Genomic DNA, 23,227 nt, shown 5'->3' on the forward strand with positions numbered 1-23,227 from the left:
TCTGTCAGGAAGCTGGTGATCCACTGACAGGTAGCTGGTGACACGCTGAGCTGGGAGAGTTTGGAGGAAAGAAGTTCAGGCACAATGGTGTTAAAAGCCGAACTAAATTCCACAAACAGGACCCTGGCATAACCTGCTCCTGCAACCCCTAAGACAGGTTTCAGGTCTCTAACACTGGCAGGTTATGTCTTGGTGGACAATAATGTCAGCGCATCAAAGCAACAACACAAAAAAACACATTGATGATGAGAGTGGGTTGAAAGACCTATAGTGCCATCAGTAGAAACCAGCAGATCCAGTGAGCCGCTGCGAGCAGTGGTCAAGATATAAAACCCAAATGTAGACATGTAACACCAGAGACACTGACTGTTACTGAAAGCCTGTGAGCGATGGGTTGTTGGTGTCTTTCTCTGGATGTGGTGCCTTTTTTTGTTGTTGTTTTTTGCAGCGCATTGTGTTCTGCGTCCTGATTGGCTGTAGACCATTGTCACTCACTCTCGTGCCGTGTCCAGTGCAGAACGCGTTCAGCTTGTCAAATTTACTTAAATCTTCGATGCTAGCAGTGTGACTCTGAAGTGCTGCATGTTTGTAGGTTTTCTCCCAACAAACACCAATGTCGATGAAACGTTTGCTCCGTCAAAGTCTCCTGCGGCAGGAAGATGCTAACCATCGCACAAAGATTTGGACTAAAGGCAGGTAGAAGTTACCGTATTTTCCGGCTTATAAGGCACATTAAGCGAAACAAAACAGTCAGATAAGTCAAATTTTACTCAGCTCATTCTTCTTGCTTCCTCCACTTCCACTGATTCATTAGTGATTCATTAATGTTGAATTCTCTGGCAGCGGCTCTATTCCATGTTCTGGACCTGAAAACAGGGTTTGATCTTTGGTTTCATCCTATAATACTGGACTTTCTACAAAGGTTTGAACTTTGAGAGTTTAAACAAGAGAGAAAAGTGTGAAAATGTTCATGCCTGTCTGAGAAAAGTGTATAAAGTGTGTAGTGAGGAGTTTTCAAAACATCCATAATAATTGTAAAAAATAAAGCTGCTACTTCGTGGATTTCACCTATTGTGGGTTTAGAACGAGGGAACACTGTAGTACTCTAAGCCACAGGCGTCGAACTCCAGGTCCTGCAGGTTTTAGATGTCCTTGATCCAACACAGCTGATTTAAATGGATAAATGACCTCATCAACACGTCCTGAAGTTATCCAGAGGCCTGGTAATGAACTAATCATGTGATTCAGGTGTGTTGACCCAGGGTGAGATCTAAAACCTGCAGGACACCGGCCCTCGAGGCCTGGAGTTCGACACCCCTGCTCTAAGCCATCGGCGTGAGTAATAGGCGGAACAATTACCTTCTCTTCCACTAGAGGGCAGTACAACTATCTGCTCTAATTAAATGGGTTGCCAACTGCCAGTAAAACAGAAGAAGATGAAGAAGAAATTACAAAATCGTCATGCTGTGAGACGACGCAGTGCGTAATAGCGTAATCCCAGATAAATGTTTGAAAAGAAAACGTAGTCCGTGAGACCTGGTCCTGGAGAAAACTGCGACCCAGATGAAGGCCGTAGCATGAGCAGTGAAAGCAAAGCAAAACAGGTATCCTGGGGACAAACCGAGGCTGGTGCGAGGCAGAAAACGATCAAATGATTTTTGTGACATTTTGCTTCTGTGGTGTGATTTATCTAATGTGAAATATGTGCCGTGGCTCCAAAAGGTTGGGAAGCACTGGTCTAAACCGGCGGTCCCAACCTTGTTTGCGCCACGGACCGGTTTATGTCCAACAATATTTTCACAGACCGGCCTTTAAGGTGTCGCGAATACAACAAATACAATACAACAAAATAAAACCAGTACCAAAAAAAGAAAGATTTATTCGTAACACACAGGAACAGACCCAGGGAAACAGAGTTAACAATAACCCTGAACACCATAGATTTCACACCCAAGCCTCAACTCTCACAGCCCGGCACCAAACGACTCACGGACTGACACCGGTCTGTGGCCCAGGGCTTGGGGACTGCTGGTCTAAACTACATCTGGTACTCCACCTGCCTCCTAACCTACCTGAGAAAATGACCCTGTGTTACAACATGAAGAGCAGCGGTTTCTGATGAGTTGGCAGTGAGAATATGTTGGGGCGCTGATCTAACCATTCACTGTCTCCATGCTCTCTCTCCAGAAGGAGGACATGCAGTGGCCTCGAGGAGAACAGGAGGTTCCCACCTCCGTGTGCAGCCTTCCCTGTAAAACTGGCGAGAGGAAGAAGGTGGTGAAAGGCATGCCCTGCTGCTGGCACTGCGAGCCCTGCGACGGATACCAGTTCCAGCCCGACGAGTTCACCTGCAAGCTGTGCTCCTACAACATGAGGCCCAGCGCCAACCGCACGTTCTGCCAGCCCATCCCCATCACAAAGCTGGAGTGGCACTCGCCCTGGGCGGTGATTCCGGTTTTCCTGGCAATGCTGGGCATCATCGCGACAATCTTCGTCATGGCTACGTTCATACGGTACAACGACACGCCGATCGTCCGGGCATCTGGCAGGGAGCTGAGTTACGTCCTCCTGACTGGGATATTTCTGTGCTACATCATCACGTTCCTCATGATCGCCAAGCCAGATGTCGGCGTGTGCTCGTTTAGAAGGATTTTCCTCGGTCTGGGGATGTGCATCAGCTACGCCGCCCTCCTCACCAAAACCAACCGCATCTACCGAATCTTCGAGCAGGGCAAGAAGTCTGTGACGCCGCCGAGGCTGATCAGTCCCACCTCGCAGCTCGCTATCACCTCCAGCCTAATCTCGGTCCAGCTCTTAGGGGTGTTAATCTGGTTCGGGGTGGACCCGCCCAACACCATCATAGACTACGACGAGCAGAAGACCCTCAACCCCGATCTGGCTCGAGGGGTGTTGAAATGCGACATCACGGATCTCCAGATTATCTGCTCGTTGGGTTACAGCATCTTACTGATGGTGACGTGTACTGTTTACGCCATAAAGACCCGTGGGGTCCCGGAGAATTTTAACGAGGCCAAGCCCATCGGCTTCACCATGTACACCACCTGCATCGTGTGGCTGGCCTTCATCCCCATCTTCTTTGGCACGGCGCAGTCGGCAGAAAAGGTAAGACTGACTTACAGTTTTGGATGTTTTAATTTGTGAAAATATTGGTGATGAAGTTTCTGCGTCATGTTAACTCTGCCAACATCAGCAGCTTGGTACCAACCACCTAACCAATAACATCTCCACAGAGGATCAACCCCAAGTCTCCTGGCTGAAAGTGTGACTGATACGTGCAAGCTGCACTTTTGTTTTTTTGGAATGATTAATGAATCATTAATATATATATATATATATATATATATATACATATACATACATATATATATATATAAATATATGTATATATGTATGTGTGTGTGTGTGTGTGTGTGTGTGTGGTGTGTGCGTGTGCGTATATAATATATATAATATGGTATTGTCCGTAGTGCTGCATTAGAAGAGCGCAGTCCTGGGAACAGCTAAGATACTGCAGGACCCGAGCTTGAAGGATAAACTGCCCGCAGGGGCGTGCTGGGTGTTTTGTTTATATGTGTATATATATGTATACATATAACAAATCATACAATGTGATATATGTATACATATTGTTTGTTAAGTCCGAATGGCCCAGTGGAAGAAGCTGTTAGTGAGTCTGGAGCTGTGGGACCTGATTGAGCTTAAGCTTGACCAGAGGCCAGCAGGTCGAATAGGTGGTGGGCGGGGTGTAGGGGTCACCTGTGATGGCCCTGGTTTACCTGAGACAGGTCGATCTGGCGATGGCCTCCAGGGACGTCAGAGGGCACCTAATGATTTTTGGGCGGTGTTAATGACCCTCTGTGCAGCCTTCCTGCTCTCAGTCGTGGCCCCTGAGTACAAACACCAGGCAGGAGGAGACCTCGCTCTCCACTGAGGAGGGTAGAAGACCAGCAGCAGCTCCTGGTCCAGGTTCTTCTCAGGACATGAAGGAAGCGCAGCCGCTGCTGGGCCTTCTTTACCACGGAGATGGTGTTGTGGGTCCAGGTGAGATCAGAGGAGAAACCTGAAGGTGGAGACAGATTCCACCTGTTCTCCATTTATAACGAGGGAGGAGGGGAGCTGTCTGTGCCTCCTGAGGTCCATGATGAGTTCTTTGGTCTTAGGGTCGTTCAGCTTCTGGTTCTTCTGTGAGCACCAGCGGGACAACTTCTCTACCTCCACCCTACAGGGTGACATCACCACGATGATGTCATCACGGTGGTCATCAACATACTTCACTGTATTTGTCTTTTTGCTTTCTGTGGTTTTGTTTTCTGGGCATTTGGTCCTTTTTTGTCTCCTCAGCAGGTTTTTGCCTCTGACTTTGGCTCTTTTGAGACACGTCCGGTGATTTTAGGCTGTTTGATGTAAAGCAGGAGGGCGTGGCTGTTTGGAGCCTGAGATCTAGTATTTTGTCTTTCCCAGTAGGTCTTGTTGTTTGTCCGGTTCCTTCAGGGTTCTTGAGTCTTTCTGGGTCTTTGTGTTTGTGAGCTCTGTATGTATTTTGACTTTGTCATTTCGCTTTCTTGTCCCTCTTTGTCGGGCAGTTTTGTGTCTCAGCCATTTTTGGTCATGTTGTGATTTGTATGCTTGCTTTGTCTGCGGTCAGAGGTCAGAGGTCAGTGTACCTGTGGCGTCTCACCTGCAGGTAAAGAATCCAAAGGCAGGCGTGGGATTAGAGACGTGCAGTAATATGACTGTAAAATAAAATGCAGACAGGGCTCGCTGATTTTCCCTCCATCCGCAGAAGCAACAAGAAGCTGTAAAAAGGAGTCGAGCAGAGTTCAACTTTTTGTTTTTCATTACACTAAAACTAGCATCGCTTTGGCTGGTCTAGTTTAGTTACAGTTCAGTCTCAGTTCCCGGGGGCCTCGCTGAAGCCCGTCCACAGTGGGCTGGTGCTCCTGACTTTATTTTCTATCTGGTTTGTTCAGCAGTAAAAATCTGATGAAGTCATAATTAGGTAAAGTGTGTCCCTCAGAGGGGTCGTCGTCTCCTGAGGTGATTCAAAGCTTCCTCGTGTCTGTTGATGAAACAGAGCATTAGTCTGACTGCAGAGACGCTGCAGCCGCTCCTCCCTTTGTTTCATCACATCTGATGTTCATTCAAACCAAAGTAGAACCACAGAGGTCAGAAGCTGCCTGAGAGTCTGCCTGTTTCTCGGTTTCCTTCGCCCTCGCCGTAATCAGCGGCGGCTCACCTGAGCATCGATGACTCACTGCAGGCTGGAGCCGCTCTCACAGAGTTCTGCTGCTTTCACAGACTTCACTAAAAACAATAAGAGAAACACTAAAAACACAAACGGAAACACACATTGTTTACATGCCTCACAGCATTGTGGGGGCTGTAGTTTGTCCTCAGAATAGACGGAGGGTTCTTCATCTGCTAACGGAGCCACGATGTCCAAAACATGTTTGATTAAAGAAAGCAGTAATATCATAAAAATCTGATCTGTGTGAGAGGCAACAATGCTGCAGAATGCATCATGAAGACAACACACACACAACAACCTCACCTTTGATATATCACAAAACAAAACAGGTCAGGTGAGTCTTATTATTTTGAGTTAGAGCGAGAGAAACATTTAAAGCATAGGTGTCAAACTCTGGCCCGTGGGCCAAATTTGGCCCGCAGCCTTAATTACATTTGGCCCGCGAAGCCATACAAATTACTATCAGAGCTGGCCTACTATTATACAGCTAATATATATATTGTTTATTATTAGGCTTTGCTTGTTCCATATTCAGTTTTTCAGCAAAACTTGTTTGAGTCCATAAGAAAAGATTCATTCTTATATCTGGAGGAATAAATATATTTAATAAATATTAACGTTAGCCCGCGACTTTGTTCCAGTTTTGAATTTTGGCCCACTGTGTATCTGAGTTTGACACCCCTGATTTAAGGAGTCAAAACGTCAGAAACACAGGAGCAGAGTCCTCACAGATACATGAGTACAAACAGGTGTGTGTGTGTGTGTGTGTGTGTGTGTGTGTGTGTGTGTGTGTGTGTGTGTGAGTGAGTGAGAGGCTTTTTGGGGTGGACATTGAGAATGAGAGGCAGCAGTAACATACTGGCCTTTGTGCTTATTATTACCTGCTGCTCTGGAGCAGAATAAGATGAGGAAGGAGAAGACTCTGCTCTGTCACACCACACACACACCGCACACACACACACACAATTTCAACATGCAAATACAGATTCAGGCAGCAGCAAGTAAAGGATGAAGGAAGGAAAGGGGACAACATGGAGTGATGTAACGAAGGTGTGTGTGTGCAAAAATGTGTTTGTGTGTGTGTGTGTGTGTGTGTGTGTGTGTGTGTGTGTGTGTGTGTGTGTGCGCGCGCGCGCAAAATGTGGTTTCATTAGTGTCTGTTACAGTGTAGGAGGAATTAGTTTTTTGTTTTTGTGTTTTCTTCTTCATGTTCTTATCCTCCTACACACAGACACACACACACACAGCACAGGTTGTATTTGTTGGGTTTAAACCAGTGAGGCAAGACTCACTCAGACACTTCAGTGCCAGGTGGGCGGGATCTTTGTTTCCCGCTATCTCTGTAACAGCAGCCAATCGCAGAGCAGGAAAGCTTGCCGATCTTCCGTTGGCCTGCAGTAAGCTAGCGGCCTGTGACATCACACCTGTCTGTGATGTCACACCTCTGCTGCAGTCTCATTCGTCCTTTGCACAGCGAAGAAGCTTTTAGTCTGCTCAGCTCGTTTCTTTTATCCGTGCGGCTCCGTGTCAGAGCCGCAGTATTCCCACAGTATTCCCACAGTATTCCCACAGTATTCCTAGTATTCCCACAGTATTCCCACAGTATTCCCACAGTATTCCAGCAACATTTCAACAGCAAAGACTTTTTACAAAAACATCAGTAAGTAGTCGAATCCAAAACTCTAAATTCTGCAGTTTTTAGATGAATATAACAGGATTATTTCAGGTGTCTTCTGTCTGCAGACTCTGATGATAGCCTTATCCTGCTCTCTGATTGGCTCTTTGGACCTGCTCTGCTCATAGCTTCATATCTCTGTGGTTGGATTAGAGGAGCTTTGCTCAGCTCAGCTGATGAGTGTGCAGTCCTCTTCCTGATCAGTGACCTGTACTCGTCGGTCGGTTGCTGTCGAGCCTCTGAAGGTGTCTGTAGTTTGTGCAGGTTTTTGTTTTTTGCGCGTATTCGTCACACCTGTTGTTACGGTAACCAGCTGATGGATCGGAGCAGGTTTGGTCGCCGCGATTAGCGAGGAAGAAACAAACGCTCGAGCAGCGTAGAGTAACCATCCCTGGAGCGCAGCGTTTGGGTGAAAGGCTCAGTCAGGCCGAGGCCGGCGTGATTAATGTCCTCTTTGCAGCTCGGCCTCAGCGTCAGCGCCGACCACGCAGCCTCTCCGCCCGCTCGGCGCTGCTCCGCCGTCAGCTCCTGGATGGATCCGGCTCCCTCTTCTGTGTGCGGTCCCATCCATCACGGGCAGCTGGTGGGTGCCCGGGCGACATTGTGTTTATGCAACTTAAAGAGCTTTTCTCTGGCCCGCCACATTGATGTATGGCCCAGGAGCCCAAAACAGATGATGTGTGCAGAGGGAGGATAGCAGAATGGATGAGGGCGCCAGCGAGCTGGATGCACCTCACTGGGAGAGTCTGTTGATATTCACGTTAATAACGCAGTGCTGGGGATGAGGCGGGGTCGGCTGATGCTGTGCTTCTGCTGGAAGATTTAGAGGCTTCTGCAGGGAATGTGAGGCGCTGGCTGGTTTGATATTGCAGCGCTGCATGCCGCTTTAATACCGAGTGGGCTTTGCTCACAGTCTTGAAGGTTTTGGGGGATGTTGCGATACATTGGAAGTGACAGCAGCAACTGCTGAGGCTGATTGGAAAATTACGGCTCTTTCAGGTTGTATGTAAAACAGGAAGATTGATTGAGTTCTAAATGTTGCTGGTTTGGCTCTAAATCAAGTGTGAAATCTGAAAATGAACATCTCTGCGAGCGCAGCGAGCTGCGAGAGGAGGCAGAAGTGTGGTTTCAGCGAAGCATGCGCCGAATGCCAACGACGCTGCTGCATCTCTGCAGCTTTTATTTTTGGGGTTTCTTTGAACCTTCATGTCGTAGCGTCAGCTCGTCGCAGATTAGGAGCTCCACCTTTTGGCGTCGAGTGTGTCCCATCTCCCGCAGAGACCGGGTGGTTGGACATGAACTGTCCCATCGGCTCTGCACAAGTTTAGAAGCAGAGACTTTCAGCTGTCCTCTGGATTTGTTTTTAACACCTAATCAAACATGCATGAAACACGGAAACGCGTCTCACCACGTCCTTCCTGCCTCCAAGTTTTGTCATGATCCTGGGTCTTTTGACCCAGCGTTTTAAGTTTGAGTTTATTTTGTTCATTAGGTTATTAGACTCCTTGTGTTTTCTTCCCCTGTATTTAAGTTTCCCTCACCCTTCGTCTTATGTTATCAAGTTTGTATTATCATGTCTGTCTCATGTTTCCTGTTTTATTTTGAAGGAGTCGTGTGTTCTTTGTTCATTGTATTTAGTTTCACTTCCCTTGTCCTGTCATTAGGCTCATGTCAGTCAGCTGTTCCTCCATGTGTTCCCACTTCCCCTAATCACCTCCTGTGTATTTAAGTCCTCTGTTTTCAGTGTGTGATTGTCAGGTCGTCTGTTGTCCACGCCATGTTTCCTATGCTTCCAAGTTCCTTGTCTAGGTTTTTCTTATTGTTTGTTTAGATTTCCCAGTTTAGGTTTGTGTTAATTTTGCTTCAGTTTGCCTTGCCCTTTGTTTGTACCTTTTTTACCAGCCATATTAAACGGCTCGCTTTTTGTTAACATTCAAGTTTTGTTCCCTGTTCCTTGGAGTCTGCATTTTGGGTCCTTTTTTCAATTCATACAGTCTGCCCTCGCCAGACTGTGACACCTTTAAACCCTGAATAGTTTCTTTTGGTGTGCATTAGTGTGGATATTAGTCACATGTTCATGTAAACAACAGTAACATCAAACCATTACGTGTGTGAGATGTGGTTTTGATGTCTGGGTTACAGTTAGGTTAGGGAAAGCAATGAGATGTCCTCACTAACACAGCTAAACGAGAATGTGTGTTTCTCCAGACACCAGCAAACGATGCTTCGCACGACGTGAAACTTCCATGTTAATCCAGACTCATCACGAGAACGTGGTCTGTGGACCATCTCAGAGCTTCCTGGAGTCCACAAACGTTTGCGTGGTGCTTCTTTGCTTTTTCCACCATCCAAAAACCAATAAACTGGTTCCTCCCACTCTGCAGGCCCCTCAGGTCACAGAGCGCTGGATCAGTTAAAGGTCCGCCCTGAGTCTGGGGCCGTCGCGATGCTGGAACAGGAAGTGTGGTGACGGCTTCCTGTACCCCTCTGCGTGCACGCAGCAGGGGCTGAGAGAAAGAGGGCGGCCCTGGGTGGGTGGTGTGGGCCCAGACTCCCGTCAGTCACAGTGATTGACTTTTCCACTTGAAGGACACAGGCCCCTCAGGTCACAGAGCGCTGGATCAGTTAAAGGTCCGCCCTGAGTCTGGGGCCGTCGCGATGCTGGAACAGGAAGTGTGGTGACGGCTTCCTGTACCCCTCTGCGTGCACGCAGCAGGGGCTGAGAGAAAGAGGGCGGCCCTGGGTGGGTGGTGTGGGCCCAGACTCCCGTCAGTCACAGTGATTGACTTTTCCACTTGAAGGACACAAGCGTCTTTCCTCCCTCTCCTCTGGGAAGCTTCAGCGTCTAACTCGAGCGTTTAAAAAGACAAAGTGTCAAAGCGCTAATCGACTTCTGAAAGCGCTGCTCTCACTTTCATTCTGTCGCTCTTCCCAAAATAAAGAGGGAGAGGGGAAGATACAGTTCTTTGGCAGGCGGGTTAATAACTCGCTTTGCTGTGGACGCCTTAAATTGGTTTCCATTGACACCTGCTATCTCTGAGCCGATAGCAGTGGGGACCTCATCAAGTGCAGACGCCGATGCCGCCGAGCAATAACGTCCATCCGGCGCCGTGTCAGAGCCGGACTTTTGTTCCGTAGCCGTCACTCGTCAGTGATGCTTCCCGATGATAAATCGTCCATTTCCATTCGTGCTGCTTTAATTACCTCGCCACGAGGTTGGGCTTATCTCACAGTAGACATTCAAATATTGAAATATTTGTCATTACCGGCCCTTTTTTGTCAGAGGAGGCAGAGAATCCCTGATGAACGTCTGCTGAAGGAGGAAACTCTGAATCAGCAGTTTGTGCTTTAGGTGGGGCTGCCTCCAGCCTCCTGCTGATGTCATCAGCTGCTCTTTATCTCCTCACACCCGCCCATCACCCTTCTGTGACACAAGAGCAGTCCTGTCACTTATACCACAGGTGTGTGTGAATGAGGGGGACACGAGGAGGAGCTGAGGACATGCAGGTGGTCCCAGCAGCAGGGGGTCGATCCTTCCTCTCAATGCTTTGCTGCTATTCTGTGTTTGTAGAGGCTGGAGGTCAGGAGAGGTTTGGAAGCGTGTTATTGGAGGGCGATGATGAAATCAGCAGAGACAGCTGCGGAGGAGGCGTGGACTGAGGCTGAGCACAGGGACGTGATTGGCTGCAGCTTCTATTCTCTCTTTTACTTTTTTCCATCGTGATTAAACTGCCGGCTGCTCTGTGCTCCTCAGCCTACACGCTGATGCAGGAGCTCTTCTTCTTCAGCCGCTGTAGTCTGAACTTTATGGGGGGGCATGAAGCGACAACAGTCTGGATCACATGAATAAGGTTCCTGACCTGCTGCAGTTCCTCTGACATCCAGCAGGGGCAGCAGTGAGTCAGCCCCCATAGGCCCTGTGTTTCCCTTCATAGCAGGGGCGGGTTTTGATGATCCATTTATCGATTACAATCGATTCTAGCTTGGATAACGCGATATCGATTCATTAAAACCCCGAATCTATTTTTAAATGTAAATTTATTTTGCCCCAAACGCCAGAATCTCAGGTTAAACCTCACAAAATTTCAACAACCACCAAACAGCTAAAACAGTGAATGAGAGCAGGAACACGGATTCTGCACAAAGACGTAAACACAAAGCGCCGACCCGAATCAGAATCAGTGAGATGTCGCCTTTCTCACCCGACGGCACGGACACGAGCTGAAAGCCGACAGCTCGCTGATTCTGATGTTTCGTTGGGTCGGCGCTTTGTGTTGACGTCTTCTTTGTGTTGACGTCTTCTTTGTGTTTGATTCTGAAGCTGCAGTTTTGTTGCTCTCCAAACAATATCAACCGAACCAGCAGCAAGAAAAGATCCAAACTACGCTTCAGCATCAGGTCATGTTCAGATGTTGAGTCATGGTTCTCTTCAGTTTTTGACTGCACAATATTTTCTGATCCGGACTCTCGACATCATGTGACCAATAATACAGGGAGCTATATTATAAGTATCATGTAATAATAGTGTGAGGTGACAGGTGACCCTGCCTTTACCTGTGGAAACAACACACTGAATCAGGTGTGCTTCAGCTGGGCTGTCGGTCGTCCTGCTGCTGATCTTCATGGATCTCAGCTCTTTCATCACATCTGTGTCACTGTTATGGGTTTAACTGATATGTCAAACAGTTTTTGTGTAACTGCTTGTGTGTGTCTGTGGAGCGAGGTGTACATCAGAGTGCTGTACTTTGTCCTTTCACCTGGGACGAGTCGTGCTCAGGTGATTCAAGCTGTCGCCCGGGGACTAGTTTACTGAACCGTGGCAACGCTTACTTCCTGTTTCCGCCCAAACGCCCCAAAGAGCTCAGCGCTCCGGAGCGTGACAGCGAAGCCGCTCTGATTGCTTTAAACGATGCTTCGTGGTGCTCGCAGCGGTCCTGGCTGGAAGGGCGATAAACGGCGAGCTTCATTAATGGATGAGCTGCGTTTGTCTCCTCGGGACAGGAAATGAACCCGGCCTCGCTGTCAGGCTCCTCTGACTCGTTAAAGCCGGACGCTTTTTGTTCCAGCTCCAAAACTTTTTTCTCTTATTGCAAACAAGCTGCATTTTCCACTGCAGTGGCTGCTGAAGAGCTCCGTCAGCATGTTTGCCTGCTGCGAGGATATCAGTGCTAATACGACTGCTGGCATCTCCTCCTTCCTCACAGAAACACTAATTGGTTTGGCGGCGGCTAATCTAATTGGACACCAAAGGTTAGTTATGTGAATCCACACGAAGCCGAGCCCTCCCCACAGCCGCTCTTATCTGCGGCTCAGGCAGGCTGAGGAGGACGTGCGGGGGGAGGCGGCCAAAGTCCTGCTCTATCGTTACTGGCAGGGCTTCAGGGGGAGGGGCTAACTGCAAAGACACACACAGGGAGAAGTTTGTTTCTTCTGATTTTCTTCTTCCTCTTTAAAAAGTGGATCAGTATTCCGGCCTTTTTCCACCGGGACATGTAAACCACGGAGCGCAGGCTCTCTGAGAGGCTGGCGGGGTTCAAGCGAACACTTGGAGGGGGGTTGAAGCATCAGGGAGTTCATTCTGAGTGGACCTGTTACACATTTCACACGTCCACACGAGTGACACTTGCAGTGGATATAATCTCATAAATAACCTGGATGTGCTCTGGGGGGCGTGTGTTCGGTGTGTGTAAACGCTGTGTTCGAGGTCAGCTGCAGCGTGCGCTGTTTCCACGCGGCAGCAGACAAGACGAAGCGTCTTTCACGGATTTCCTCGACATGTAAATCATTGAGTGTCTGCGAGTTTGCAGTGACGCGGCAACCTCTCTGACCACGGGCAGTGCTTCCATTGACCTCCACGTTTGGCTGATGGCCGGGCAGATGTGGTCTTATCGCCGACCTCCATCTTTTCTCCATGCAGCAGCTTATCTCCATGTTGGAGATAAAGACATGGAGAGGCCAGGCTCGCCGTCTGCAGACACAGAGCTCCATTCTGTTTGCTTTACTGCACATGTGCACGTATACGCGCATGTGTAGGTGACGCTGCAGCTCACAGGCTGACGTCACGTCTTTCGCCGCTCTCAGTCACTCAGAGAGCAGCTTCTCTGTGCTGGTGACCAGCCGGACGGCGTGCGTCGTGCAGCCGCTCAAGCGAGCTGAGCAGGACTTCCTCATAGTGAAGAAACATTCTTATATGGTCATCTTAAGGAGCGTCTTAAGAGGCAGCCAATCAGAAGAAAGCTGGATTTAAGGAAGGGGGAGGGGCCTTTTTTTAGACTAGGAAGTGATGGGCTGTAAGATAAAGAAGATTATTGTGAACAGTGAATCATGCAAAGCTGCTGTGAAGGGTCACACGAGAGCGTGTTTCAGGGTCGTCATGGATACACAGACGGCGTTTCTAAAAAAAATAACCAAATGTTTTATTTCATGTTGATACATTCTTGGACGACACCACAGAATAGTTGCATGAGTGGCCAAATGTAAATCTCTCCCACAACATTGGCACATAAGCAGCAAGGGCAACATGAATATACCAAGTACAAACAGTAGAAAACATACATGCTTCCACTTTTTAAAACGTGTTTTTCTTTTTTAAATATATATTCTCCGTGTGTTTCTCCTGCAGGGAATAAGAAACCGAACAAAGCCGCATTCTGCCGAGCGAGAACGTTTCCGAGGAACCGAAGAACGGACGATTCGGAGCAGACAGGTGGGATCGACTGTGGCACAGAACTTATTTTTCTGGTTCAACATCAAACATATCAGGCATGCATTGACAACCTCGACATCGACACCTTTAGTTGGTTTTTTTAGTCCATGAAATCAGCAGAGACTCAGCCTGGACCGAAGGAGGCTCCCTCGGGGTAAGGGTCTGCCCCTCACCCCCACCGCCGCCATCAAACACCTACAAACAGTGTGTGGAGAAGAACACGCATGTTGGGGAGGGAATGTTTCATCAGGTGACCACGAACGGCTTTAAAAACACTTAAAAACTGTTTTGGCTCCGTGTCACGGCCAGCTGAACGGTCAGATTTCAGACCTGCTGCTGTGTTTGTCAAAGCCTCTGAAAACGCCGTTTCTCCACAACACTGACGGTTTGCTTCATTCAGCTGATTCTCACCTGGAATAAACCTCGTTAATCTGCTCGTGCGAGGAACCATCTCCAGGCCGGCGTGACTGAGGTCCAAACAGGAAGCAGAGGGTAAAGCAGGTCTCGGCGCTCCCAGTCGTTCGTTTTAACTTTCAGAGCATCAGATCGTCGACATATAAGCAAATAAAAATGGAGCACGACTCTCCAAAAGGCTTCAACCTCTTTTACTCTGTTTCACTGTTTGGATTTCATCCGTTTTTTAAACTCTGATTTCCACCGTGAAGATTTTTTAATGACTAAACTGTGCTGGGTAAACGCTGTAGTAGCTGGTAAAAGAGGCTGAGGGTGGAGCTGCAGGGTGTGTGACCACGCAGCTCAGGTATGATATTTTTTAATCATGTTTATTAAAGAAGTCTATTTCAATGATTGTGTATTTTTGAAACGACCTCTTGTCTTTTTCAGGGGGACAATAAAACCATGTTTGGTCCCTGATTGATGGGAACAGGCCAAGTCCAAGAAAGAGTAAAATAAGTCCTCTTACTCCACCCGCAGGGGTGTGGGTGGAGTAAGAGGACTGGGGTCAGGACGGTGCAGGTACCGCTCCGAGGCTACACAGTGGCTAACTGCCAGCAGACACCCCCAGAGCGGGCACTGTAAAATTCTCTGCTGCCTTCAGCCCTGCAGCTGTTTCCTGCATGCAGCCCAGTGCATTCTGGGATATGTAGTCAGGAGCAAACGAGCCGAGCGAGTCATAAAAACTTTGTTTTCAGAGGCTTTTTTTTCTCACGTTTGCAGGATAAAAATGTGAGTCCAGGTGGCAGCGCGAGCGAAGCCCTCCAAATCTCCGAGCGAAGAAGAATATGGCTTCAATAAAACCGAGAAGCAAAGTACATCTGTCGTCGGCATGGCAACCGCAGCCGTCTTACAAACCAACAGAAATCAAACCAACGGAAAGAGGCCGACATATAAGCCATAAAGAACTACACACGCGGACAGGAAGGTGAGAACTTGCAGTTTGGAAGTACATAAAGAGACACGAGGGGGCGGGCTCACACTTCGTTTGACATCACCGGCGGCACGGAGCCCATCGGCGCCGCCCAGTCATCGCCGCCCGATGCATCCGCCGTGTTCGACCTCACAACCACTGGCATCACTTCAACAACAAAACAATTAGATTTTTATTTCTGGAGCTTTTCTCGACCTGGAGGGGTCAGAGTTCAGAGGTCGTCCCACCACGCTCCGCTTTGCACCTGAACGTCTCCGATGGGCGGTGAAGCACATGAGACCAAAAGAAGAGAAAGAAAAAGTCCTGCACGTCGCCGCTTTTCTCCCGTTGCTCGTCCTTCTTGCAGGAGATCAGACATCTCGCTCTGCAGTGACGGAGGAGCGCCGTTAGATCACGAGGTTGTTGTAGCTCACGTACTTCTTCTTAGCTGCTGGACCTGGGGACGGCAGGAGACACAGAGGTCAGATTCGGTCCTCACGGCTGCTTGAAGAGCAGAGATGAAGGTTAATGATGGAGCAGGGATGAGGTGATGACAGACGTTCGGGTAAGTAAGGCTTGAATTATGAACTCTCAGCAGGGAGGACGGGACGGTGAGAGGTCATAACTCAAAAGCATCTGCAGCAGAGGGAGAAACAAAAGGAGTGTGGGCTTATCTGAGGGTCGACCGATCAGCCGCTGCGGTGGGTCTAACTTTGAGCCACAGGTGGCGCTAAAGAGCTGAAGATGGAAAGATGGCAGCTGATGAAAAGACTGAATCTGTGAGGGATCATTCATCTGCACATGCTCAGTAGAGTCTTCACATCTTGGAAAAATGCGTTTAACCCTTTATTTACCATCTTAGAAGCAAATCTTCAAATGACTGCAAAATTCAAACGGTTTTAAATTTAAAGCCAAACTGACGAAAGACGTCCGTCGGGCCTGTAAATACACGCTGGTAAATAAAGAGTTCATGGATGTTTGAAAGGCTTGTGTACTTTTGTGTGTTTTTGTACTTGTACTCAGTGGGAACAGCCTGCCTCGTGTCTCCATGCCGTAGATTTCATGGATTACGCCCCCACAACAGCGCCGTCATTTCAACATGACGTGCCCACAGACCTGGAGAACACCTCCAGCTGCAGGTGTTTCACTAACAGCTCGCTGAGCCGTGAATCAAACGCGTGTTCAGGTGTCGGCCCGCGGTGGCAGTCCTACGACGAGCTTCAGCCTCTGATGGAGGACGGCAAACATGCTGCTGTACTGTTGGCTGTGTGACGCAAACATTGTTATTAGAGTTCATTGAAATATTCTGTGTTTTGCACCTGGAATAAACTCAAGGATCAGTCTCTAACATGTTCCTGCCTGTAACACTCGATCTCGCTCTCTTCATTAAAGCACTCGCCACGTTGCTCGTTTGTAGCACAAACCTGTAACATCTGTTCCCTGCTGTGGATTTATCTCTGAGTAAATATGGTGCGTTGCTGTGGGCGTGCGGTCCAGCCGAGCTCCTGCAGACACCTGATCCGTGTCGGTGCTGAAGCTCTGCAGAGTTAGCACACGGCTCCTGAATGACGCAGGAAGCTGAGCGTGACGTGTTCGAGGGGTTCAAGGTGAGCTGTGCAGCTCCACCACCTCCATATCTCCCTGCTGCAGCCCCCCCGCTGGCACTTGACCCTCAGCATTCGTCCGGTGACGAATGGCTGGGAACCAGGAGCCGCCATCAATCGTGGCAGATAAAAGAGAAAACGGCTGCGTTTGCATATTGAGCAGCCGCTCTGACTTTGTGTCTCATTCACATTCAGGAGCAACATCTCCAGCTCGTCTGACAGCGGTGGGCGGAGCCTGATGATAACCGAATAAATTAACTCAGTCAAAAAAAAGAAGACGTTTCTGTTCATTCTCCCCCCACCCCCCCGTCTGCAGTCAGACTGTTTCTGTGCAACACTCATCATAAACAGTCAGTCTGGCTATAATTAAGCCTAAAATAATGGTTCCAGATTAAATGATAATGAGTCTCCTTTAACGCAGCTGAAAGCGTCTCAGAAAACTCGCAGACCCCAAAAATCCGACGTCTGGGAAACACGTTTATTTCTGCTCCGTGCAGAGAGAGAGATTACTCGTTGAGGAGCATCGGTCAGGGAGCTGGTCGCTCTCGGCCTCATCGTTACAGAGGAGAGAAAGCGCCAGTCTGTATGACCTTTCACACACGCGTGTATACAAACCTGTGTCACACTTTTACACACAGGCTCAGCTCAATGACAGAATATCAACAGGAATAATTGATGAGCTTCACCTGTGGCTGCTCCCCCTGCTGGAAACACAAGATACTACCGCCGGTTTTCCTACAGGCTGTTTGGGGGTGTGGTCACATGAGGCCCACTAACGAGGATCTGATTACCGTCACGACGCTCAGAGATCCGCCGCGGTCCTGTCATGGATCAGTCGGCCATCTCTGGCCTCGGCGTGCTGCTGCACTGGGCTGTTTTCACAGCTGCTGACTCACAGACCGCGGAAGTGTTGGGAAGTCAAATCGCTCCAAAAATAAACGTTCATCTCAGCCTCTGCTGGCGGCGTGGAGAGAGAGGCGGCGAGGCCTCGTATCGCAGGATGGAGAGACAGCGAGAAAGCGGTCTTTGTGGTGGAATCAGCTGGAGGAGCGGGGAGGATGGCGACGGAGGTGAGGAGTAGGAGGAGGAAAGAGAGGATTTACAAAGTGAAGGAGGAGGGGAGCGCTGAGACGCTCGAGGCCGAATGAGAGGGGAGGCGGAGTGGCGAGCGTAGGCCGGCCCACAGATGGCTCTGCCCCCCCCCGGTGTGCCATAACTAACTACAGTGACTGATGTGCTGTAATTATGACGGGGCCTCGGGCTGCGCCACTGAGGTTTTCCCGCGGGGGTGTCATTATTTATGGTTACAGCCACGGCGCCTCGAGGAGCGTCCCGAGTTTTACTGAGAGCAGCTGAAGCTGATCCAGATTAATCAATCAGACCAGGACCCGGTTTTACCGCCACTGTTTCTCAGACTCTGGCGTCTCCTCTGCGATGTCTGCAGGACGAGGACAGGAGTGATTCTTATTGACAGACCCTGCAGACGACCGCCGTCACGGCCACTGAGGAACTCTGGACTCTGAAAGCTGATGTTTGCATTTGTACTCGTGGGCTTCACATCTGCCATCATGAAGAGCAGAGAGCTCAGCACGTTACAGAAACGCCACGCCTGCACAGGCGGCGTGCGAGCTGCAGTTACAGCCTCTTGTTCGAGCCGATACGCGTGCGTGGATCACGTTACCACCACGGCTGCTGATTCTGGACTTGGTGCCCATTTGTGTCTATATTTCTTTAATGCAGCTCCACAAATCAAGCATACGTTTTAAATCCGCGACCATACCACGAACCACCCGGCCGGTCAGTTGCGCGAACACACTAGAAGCCGCCGCCGAACCCACCGGCCTCTGTCAACGGACCAAAACGAGAAGCCCTCAACAAGTAGTTCCAACCATCGTCACTGGTCGCCACATAGTTCTCTCCCACAACGACACGCCCAACACCGCAGCACACTGTCTTTTCGGGTCACGTTACCACCACGGCTGCTGATTCTGGACTTGGTGCCCATTTGTGTCTATATTTCTTTAATGCAGCTCCACAAATCAAGCATACGTTTTAAATCCTGACGTCTGTGGTGTGGGAGGAGCTACATGCGCGCTTTCTCCTGGTGACATGGTGTATTAAATTAGCTCACTGAGGCAGAGCCGTCTCTGCGTCAGGGGTCTCGGGAGGGGCTTCAGAGGTTCAACAGGAAGATCCTGCACATCAGGAAACAACCAAACTTAGGCTCCTCGATCTGCCCGATCACTCGGTGTGGCGAAAGCCCGGTGGGCTGTGTCAGGGTCCCGGGTGAGGTGGCGGACACAGTGGTCTCACGGGGGCTCTGGGAGCTCTGGATTGGCCATGACTGGGACACTCTCTGAGCACGTGCAGAGCCCATAGCTGGATGAAGGCCTGCTGCGTCGGCTGGATGTTTCACAGCAGGTTCAACAGCTGCACACTTTACATCCTGATGGACTCAGGAGCGGCGCAGGAACCCCAGAGGTCACCGGGGGTCGGACGTGCAGTTAAAGCACCGGAGGACGGCCTTAAATCTGCCGCTCGGAGCGCCACGCTACAACCTCCTCGTGTAAAAGTTAAAGTCGGTTGAAAGAGGGCGGTAAAGAGCCGAGGACGTCACTTTTACATCCCCTCCCCACTCGGGTCTCTCTCCTCCTCCTCAGACCTCCAGGAGAAAATGGATCAAGGTCGGGACAGCAAAGCAGAAGCAGAAGATTAATTTGCTCTTACCTCTGATAAATTATGAAATTAGCCTGTGAGGGGGAGAAAAACATGATTTGGTGAGTGGTCCCAGAGGGAACCCCACTGTGAGCTGGTAATTTGATCACACAGACATGTAATTTCAACTTGTGCACTTTGTATTTCTGAGAAGCTGCGAGCCGAAGCTTTCCGCTGACTCTGCTATTACTGCGGCGTTTCTCAGCGGCGTCAGGAGCGCATCCTCGTCCTGCACCTGCTCGTTCCCACCTCGCGTTCCTTTAGCGTCACTCAGAGCAGCTGTGATCGAGTTCAGGACGTCTCCGAGGACATTTAGGTGTCTCCAGAATGGCTGACTTCCTGTTAGGACTCGTGTAGCTGCAGCCTGTGAGCTCACGCTGAAGCATTAATGACCTCGAGCTCAGTTTGGTCTGCTGTCAGCCGCCTCTTCCTGTCATGTGATGGTGATTGGCTCCGCCCACAGGGAACTTCCGGTCCTTTGTCAGGCTGCGCCTGCGGGTGATGAAACCTGTGACGAGGTGACATCAGCTCGCCACGAAAGCAGAAAAAATGTTGTAAACGTCGTTTCTGGCTCAGATGGATTTCTGCTCCATGCACTGGAGGACAGAGCAGAGCATGCCGTGCAGCCCCGTTCACTCCAGCATCATCAGTCTGAATGATGTCACTGATGATGTCACAGAGACGTTTCTTGGTTTGATATGTTCAGCTGATTTGTTCTGAGAGGAGAACGATCAGAGCGACGGTCCATCGTCGACACGTCTGAGTGTGAACCCATACCGGCGAGTTTACTGTTTGAAAACGATTCGTCACTTTGATGAAGGAATGACTGATAAACCTGTTGTTTCAGCGTCTCTGTGGAACTAAAGTTACATGTGGCCCAGAGTTAGTGAGCAGCAGCCCTCCCAGAAAAGACGCCTAGGCCTGGTGGCGAGGTGGTCGGGGTGGCTGCGGGGCTCACGGAGCTCCACCCTGGGAGCGGTGTTACCTCACGATGGTAAAGGTTAAATATCTCTTATCTCACACTCTGCTGGAGCAGCTTTGCATGAGTCACAGTTCAAAACGCCCCGGACTTTGGTGCAGCTCGCTAGTTCATCCTCTGTCTCTTTAAGGCCACCTTCTTCTGATTGGCCAGCGTTAGGAAGCCTGCTGAGGGGCAGCGCTCAGCGTGAGCCGTACTGCGTGTGCTTCTGTTTCAGATGGATTATTCTTACAGACATTTAGCTCATGGATTAAAACTGTGGGCGTGTTCAGTTAATGACAGGAATCAGCAGAGTCGTCCTCTTCAGCCTTTACATTAAATCCATGTCTCAGATTTCTCAGTATTAACTGGAGCTCATTCAAACACAGACTCCCTGCTTTCTGTGAGATCAGCTGCTAATCCGCCCCACAGATCCTGAAAATCAGACTTTTCATGTATTTCAGAAGTTTGGAGAGACGCTAACGAGGACAACGAGGCCGTTAATGTATCCTAACGAGCCAATCATCACGCAGCTTTAGACCCACGCTGGTGTTCAGCATATAAACGTTAGTTCTTGGAGACAGGGCTGCAAAAATAAAAGCCGGTTTGTATTCAGAGACACGATTAGCACATGCACTCATGCATTTGTAAAGGAACAGTTCAACATTTAATAAAACCCTCCTCTCCTTCCTGCTGCTTCCTGCTAAACGTAGCTTAGCAGCTGATGATCACATGCATCAGACTTTATTTTCATCGCTTCATTCATTCAGCCTGAAGCACAGAAACTGTGAGTGTCTGCCTGAAAGCGGCGATCAGGACGTCCAAACACACGCCGGCTCCACAGACTCGTCACAGGCAGATTTAAACATTGTGTTCAGGGTCAACGTTTCACCTCCGGGAACAACAGGGAACAAGTCTGTGACATCTTCAGTTTTATGCTCAAATTTCAAAGAAACGTTTTAGCCGCAGAATTTTATTTATGATCTGAACAAAACACCTGAGGTTTGGGTTTATTCCAGATCATTCGAAGTACCAAAAATGAATCTGATAAAATGGTTTAACTCTCAGAAAGCGCTCTCTTTTCTGTGAGAGAAACAGAACCTTTGAGACGTCACTCGAGGTGTTTGGATGAGCTCTTCTAACTGTGCGGTGTCAGGTACTTACTGCTGGGGTCGACGTTCTCGCACAGCTCCGTCTTGGCCTCTCCGTTGGGCCGGTCACTGGCCTTGTGTGACAGCCGGGATGACATGGTGGCGGCCGTGACGACGGCCTTGAAGGATCGTTTCCTCTTCTGCACGTTGAGCTCCGGGTGGAAGATGATGACGTAGACTTTGGGCATGTAGAGCATGCCGAGGGCCACGGACGCGCTGAGGTTCATGGAGATGGTCAGCGTGGTGGTCTGGATGTACAGCTGGTGGGAGAGAGAGGGGAGAACGGGGTTAGTTAATGGTTTCATCTCAGAGGTGTTTTGTTCCAGTAACACTGTGAGGAACCTTGGAGTCATTTTTGACCAGGACATGTCCTTCAACGCACATATTAAACAAATATGTAAGACTGCTTTCTTCCATTTGTGCAACATCTCTAAAGTTAGAAATATCCTGTCTCAGAGTGACGCTGAAAAACTAGTTCATGCATTTATTACTTCCAGGCTGGACGACTGTAATTCATTATTATCAGGAAGTCCTAAAAACTCCCTGAAAAGCCTTCAGCTAATCCAAAATGCTGCAGCAAGAGTCCTGACAGGGACTAGAAAGAGAGAGCAGATTTCTCCTGTTTTGGCTTCCTGTTAAATCCAGAATTCAAAATCCTGCTCCTCACATACAAGGTCTTAAATAATCAGGCCCCATCTTATCTTAATGACCTTGTAGTACCATATCACCCTATTAGAGCACTTCGCTCTCGCTCTGCAGGCCTACTTGTTGTTCCTAGAGTATTTAAAAGTAGAATGGGAGGCAGAGCCTTCAGTTTTCAGGCCCCTCTTCTGTGGAACCAGCTTCCAGTTTGGATTCAGGAGACAGACACTATCTCTACTTTCAAGATTAGGCTTCAAACTTTCCTTTTTGCTAAAGCATATAGTTAGGGCTGGACCAGGTGACCCTGAATCCTCCCTTAGTTATGCTGCAATAGACGTAGGCTGCCGGGGATTCCCATGATGCACTGGGTGTTTCTTCCTCACTATGTGTTAACAGACCTCTCTGCACTGAATCATACTTGTTATCAATCTCTGTCTCTCTTAACAGCCTGTTCAGAGACTCCTGAACGAGCAGAGGTTCATCCATCTCCACTGCTGCTGACCTCTGACCTTTAACCCTTTAGAGCTGTGTAGTAGGTACCGTCCTGGTGACGGCTGTATTTCAGTCACGCCGCTCGCTCGTGTCAGCGGCGGTAAAGAGACTCGGGAAGCTCGCCTCACTCAGAAGCAAACTCTCGACACTTTTTATGAGCCAGTGAAGGATTGTGTTTTATTACCCGCCGTGTTCTCGACCCTCGCCTGCAGCAGAGAGCGGCAGCCGGCCGAGCCACGCCATTAATGTTTTATGCAGTGTGTATATTGCCCCTGTGTCCGAAGCCGTGGCCCCGTGAACCCAATAGAGGGCCGATACGGGCCCGGGAAGAATGCATAAAGAGGCACGGCTGTGCTGTAATGGGCTTCCCAGAGTGGCTTTCACTGAGTTCAGCCCACTGTCTTTATGTGTTATGGCCCTGCTGTCACAGTCTGAGCGACGCCATTAACGGGGAGAAGTCACAGCAGGCGGGGTGGGGCTGAGAGTTAGGGGAGCAGCGGGGAGAATATTCAGACCCGCAGAAAGGCTGCTCGCTTCCTGCGCCACATCAGCAAGAAACTACGCGGCGCTCTGAAGGAACACGAGGCCCTGCACCACCACCTGACGCAGGTTTAATGAGCCCGCGGCGTTTACCTGCATGACAGTCTGC

At 49.4% G+C, this 23,227-nt stretch overlaps 2 protein-coding genes across 7 annotated transcripts in view; one reads left to right on the top strand and one right to left on the bottom strand.

The window, feature by feature from the left end:
- LOC102289652 (metabotropic glutamate receptor 7) overlaps positions 1–23,227 on the top strand; it is a 176,723-nt gene that overhangs the window by 123,701 nt on the left and 29,795 nt on the right. For all 4 annotated transcript variants that reach the window (XM_042228188.1, XM_042228187.1, XM_042228189.1 and 1 more), the window contains exon 8: positions 2,188–3,123. In XM_042228188.1, coding sequence (XP_042084122.1) covers positions 2,188–3,123 — 936 coding nt within the window. The remainder of the gene's footprint in view (positions 1–2,187; positions 3,124–23,227) is intronic.
- On the bottom strand, positions 13,254–21,845 carry LOC121815803 (metabotropic glutamate receptor 7-like). Of its 3 annotated transcripts, XM_042228193.1 has the most exons (3): positions 21,458–21,844; positions 19,348–19,370; positions 13,254–15,473 (listed from the first exon to the last, which is right to left on the bottom strand). In XM_042228193.1, exons 1-2 carry the CDS (start codon positions 21,810–21,812, stop codon positions 19,366–19,368), a joined length of 360 nt encoding a protein of 119 aa, XP_042084127.1. In that variant the 5' UTR covers positions 21,813–21,844; the 3' UTR covers positions 13,254–15,473; positions 19,348–19,365. The 3 variants fall into 3 exon arrangements, with proteins under 3 accessions (XP_042084127.1, XP_042084126.1, XP_042084128.1); XM_042228192.1 differs by lacking the exon at positions 19,348–19,370 and having other exon boundaries at positions 13,255–15,473; positions 21,458–21,843; XM_042228194.1 differs by lacking the exon at positions 13,254–15,473 and having other exon boundaries at positions 18,593–19,370; positions 21,458–21,845.

Source organism: Haplochromis burtoni, unplaced genomic scaffold, assembly GCF_018398535.1.
Source record: "Haplochromis burtoni strain Fernald_Lab_line unplaced genomic scaffold, NCSU_Asbu1 Contig_310, whole genome shotgun sequence".
NCBI lineage: Eukaryota > Metazoa > Chordata > Actinopteri > Cichliformes > Cichlidae > Haplochromis > Haplochromis burtoni.